Consider the following 4,054-nt stretch of genomic DNA (forward strand, 5'->3'; position numbering starts at 1 on the left):
CGCCATCCCGCTCCGCAACTCCCTCCGGGGCGGGCAGAGCCGGTCCTTCTGGAACTTCGCCACCGCAGCTCCGGGACTCGGTGCTCTGCGCTACCCAGGTCTCTGCCGTTTCCCAAGGCAGAAAGGGCGGCAGGGAATGCCCGGGCACGGCCGGGCCGGAGCCATCCCAAGCACGGTGGCCCCTGCGGGGTTCCCATGAGGCGCAAACGTGCCGGTTAAATAATCCAGACGTGCTGGGCTGCGCAACGCTTCGGGAGGAACAAAAACAAGGACGGGTGGGAAAGGTACCAGTAAAGGTGCAGCTTTAATGGCGGCCCGCAGTGGAGCAGAGCTCTCCCGGGGCGGTACATGACATGGAGAATGCAGGGCGCCTGCAGTCCCGGGGGGGCTAGCTGGGAGCGGAGCCGGGCGCTGTGGAGTTGCTCTGAAGAAAGAAGGCGGAGAGCTCGCTCAGCGCTCTGTAACGGTGCGAGATTGAGTTCTTCACTGCCTTGGGCAGTTCGGCGTAGCTGGAGGGGAGGGAAACCACAAGTCTCAGCAGCAGAGATGCTACAGCACACGTCCCCCCAGACACAGAGAGCTCTCACTCGACTACACAGCAGGGGCATCTGTAGTGACACGTTGGCAAAGCCAACAGCCCCCATCCTGATCTGGGAGTTCCCCATAACCCAGCACATTCAGATCTAGGAGGGTGTTTTCTCCTTGCCACCCTTCCTCGTAAGCCGGTTCCTCTCTACACACAACCTTGACCCCGGCTTTCCTTACATAAACAGCTGTAGGTAAAACACCACTTACGTCTGGTTGTAGCCATCTGGCTGAAAGCAGGGATCCCAGCCAAAATCTCGAGGGCCTCTGGGCTCCACTATCAGCCCCTGCCACGAGATGGCAAAAAAGACCCATAAGCCGTGGTTTTGCAGCACTTCCCTCACAGTCGTCTTTCGAACACAGACTGAGGAGCTACACACAGCCATCGCTCACGCTGTGGCTGCCACAGGCTCAGTGCGTGGTGCTGTCCTCCTTCCCAGCACCTCCCCAGTGCTGCATCACGCTGCACTATGTTGACAGCCCCTTTAGCCCCCCCCGCCTCTATTAACAGAGGTGGTAACAACTGCACTGAAATACAACCCTGCCAGAGGGAGATGAGGGGGCTGAAGAGCCTGAGGTAACGTGCAAAGTGTTCTGTATGCACAGCTGGGCAGAAGGGCTGCAGCATTCAGCACCCACTGCCCCCCAGCTGCGCTCTCCCTCTGCATGTTCCCAACAAGCTCCAAGGGTGTTCAGTGACCCAGGAGCCACTAAAATGGTCCTCAATAGAGCCAATGCTGTTACGAAATTGACATTACAGCCTCCCCCCCACTCAGCATCTTCCCTTCCCCAGGCACAACACCTACATGAGTCTGGCCTTTGAACAGCTTCACTGGCTCCTCTGGGTTTCCAGTACTGAATGCAAAAGTACAGAGAGCATAGGCAGATTTGTCTTCAAACCCAGCCAGCAGCTTGTACAGGCCTGAGCGACACAGAAAGGATCCCGGCGTTACTGCCTCTCCCTCGGAGTGCAACACGCCCACCTAGAGATGGATCGAGGGAGCATTCTGCATTCACATTGACAAGGGAGAGGAAGAACTACAGGAGGTGACAAAGCTCGGGCACAAGGATGCTCTTGGCACAGTCCCTTGCATGACTGAAGCCAGCACCTCATATCTAACACAGTGTGAGCTGCAGGGCCCCGCTATTAATTTAGGAGTGGAAGCAAGCAAGCATGCAGCACCAGAGAGGACTAAAGCCCACTCTGAATTAGCGTGATTAACGCTCATGATGCCAGTGCAGGATTTGCAGTCACACTCTTTAAGTGCAGGATCAAAGGCAGTCACTGCACAGCAGGGGAGGTGAGCATCAGTGGAGAGGAGTTTGCACAAAAGCCAAAGGGTCTTCCAGGTCACGCTGATGACAAACAAGAAGTTCCCACAAGCCCTGCCACCAGCCTGCAGAGGCAGGTGTCTGGGAATCTAGGGATGCAGGGATGATGCTGAAGCTACCGAGGGAAAATAACATCCAGTGAAAAAAGGCACAGAACAGGTTCAAGGAGAGAAGCTGAAGGGACAGAGCTGGACAGACCAGAAAGGAACCACCTATGAAACGGGCAGCGAGGTGGGCAAGCATGCTCAGCAGAACCCAGCATGGGCAAGGATTCATTTCATTTGGAAAGAACCGAGTTACACGCAGAGCAGTAACATGGGAGGCAGTACCTTCTGGTTTGAGTTTTTCCAGGAACCATTTTCTGAAGGGAAAAGAAGAAAAGAGGAAAAATGAATTTTTGCTATTATTTCTCAGAAATACAGGCATCCTTGAGGCATTGTTGTCTACATTTCCATAGCCTTTTGAATCCCTCTTAAAATGTGCTGTCAAATCACCTCATTCTGGGCTATTTACCAACAAAGTCAACTTAGCTCTTAAACTGAATGAGACACAGTGAAAACAACAGTGGGGTATTTAATTTACTGCAGTACTGGGGTCTATGTAAATAACCCAGTTCCTACTCGTGAGCAATAACATGGTGAAATACATTTCTCAAGTCAACTTGTTTACATCTTACACCCAGTTCTAGTGTGAACTTAATCATATAAAGCTTTTATGTCTCTGCTTGGCTCAGCGGAGATAGTTTGGAGAATTAATTACACCAAAAGTTAATCCCAGGAGCTAAGGCAGTATTTTACTATAGGATTTACACTGCAATGTAATAATCTTGTTATCTGCTGGATTAAAGCATCCCTGTGAGAACCTATAGGACACTCATCCCAGAGTCCTGTGGAAATGCGTGATGCCTTAACTACACAGAGCCTGCTGTGGGGCCAGGTTCCCAGGCTGGCTGCAAGAGCAGGCACCATAGGTGGGGAGATTCAGGTCTGTCTCTTTCGTCCAGCACCGTAACTTACAGCAGGGCTCAAGGAGTTTAAGACCAGCCCCTAGGGTGCAGGACGAAGCTGAGGACACAGACCAGTAATCACCTCTCTAATTCTATTGCTCCTGGCGCATGGATAATCTCCCATGAAACACACCCTGCCAGCCTGCGTTCCTAACTCTAGGACATGAAAAGTGAAGCAAGTTCCCTCCTACTTACATGTATGGTCCTGGAAGCCCCCCCAGGGCATTGAAGCACAAGCAGGTATCCTCGACTATAACAGGTCCCCGAACCTACAGCGAAAGCCCAAGAGATGGGAACATTAGACCTAGAGGATGGCACTGCCTCCAAACCCAGTTTCTTGCTCTATTCTATTGCCATGCTTCTATGATAACAGAAACATTACGAAAATCCACCTGCCACTAGAGCTCTTCACCTCAGAGGCAATCCATACCAGCCAGACACAAGCAAACCCATGCTCTTGCCAGGCAGGCAGGAGTAGCTGAAGCATGGTGGGCAAGATCTTTCATGGAGAAAACCGAGCAGAGCTGAATACCCCCTGCCCTCTTGGGTAAAGGAATGGACAAGGAGAGAGAAAGCTTGTGTCCTGGAGGCACGTTTGCATTTTCCTTGAGTTCAAGCCCTCATTTGGTTCTTTTAAGATGGCTATCCCAGAGACAGCTCTGGAAGGTAATCCATCAGAAGCTTCGGCTGATGGAAAACTCAGTATCCCACAACCACTGGAGCTGGACTGAAGTAGCTGTCATGTCCTCCTGCTGCTCGAGGGACACATGAGGCCAGAGGAGCAGCAGCGGGACTGCCTAAACACTATGTCACCAGTGAGAATTCACCATCACCCAGCATAGGCTAGAAACAGCCGGCTGACGGGAGTGCAGCGAGGCCACGCCAGGCCCGGACACATCCCCGAGCTTCCTCTGGGCCGGGTCAGATGCCCCGCTGGGGCCGGGAGTCCCTCGGAGGTCCCGCACCCACACCACTGCTCCGACCAGCGGGAAAAGAGAAAGCGAGCGACCTGCCGGGCGGCTTCACGGCACTTCTGCACGGAGATCTCGTCCGGCTCCCCCTGGTACTCCGGCACTGGGGACACAAAGGCCAGCGCTGAGGAGACGGCGGGGCCGAACCGGGCCGCCCCTC

The 4,054-nt window shown here is 53.5% G+C and overlaps 1 protein-coding gene across 1 annotated transcript in view; it reads right to left on the reverse strand.

Moving 5' to 3' along the window:
* Positions 1 to 324: 324 nt before the first annotated feature.
* The window catches only part of ITPA (inosine triphosphatase (nucleoside triphosphate pyrophosphatase)), a 6,534-nt gene continuing 2,804 nt past the window's right edge, over positions 325 to 4,054 (reverse strand). The window contains exons 2-7 of the mRNA XM_009892904.1: positions 3,933 to 3,997; positions 3,119 to 3,192; positions 2,247 to 2,278; positions 1,392 to 1,507; positions 796 to 872; positions 325 to 509 (exon numbers count right to left, since the gene is read on the reverse strand). Coding sequence (XP_009891206.1) covers positions 389 to 509; positions 796 to 872; positions 1,392 to 1,507; positions 2,247 to 2,278; positions 3,119 to 3,192; positions 3,933 to 3,997 — 485 coding nt within the window. The 3' untranslated portion in view covers positions 325 to 388. The remainder of the gene's footprint in view (positions 510 to 795; positions 873 to 1,391; positions 1,508 to 2,246; positions 2,279 to 3,118; positions 3,193 to 3,932; positions 3,998 to 4,054) is intronic.

Source organism: Charadrius vociferus, unplaced genomic scaffold, assembly GCF_000708025.1.
Source record: "Charadrius vociferus isolate BGI_N301 unplaced genomic scaffold, ASM70802v2 scaffold39, whole genome shotgun sequence".
Lineage (NCBI taxonomy): Eukaryota > Metazoa > Chordata > Aves > Charadriiformes > Charadriidae > Charadrius > Charadrius vociferus.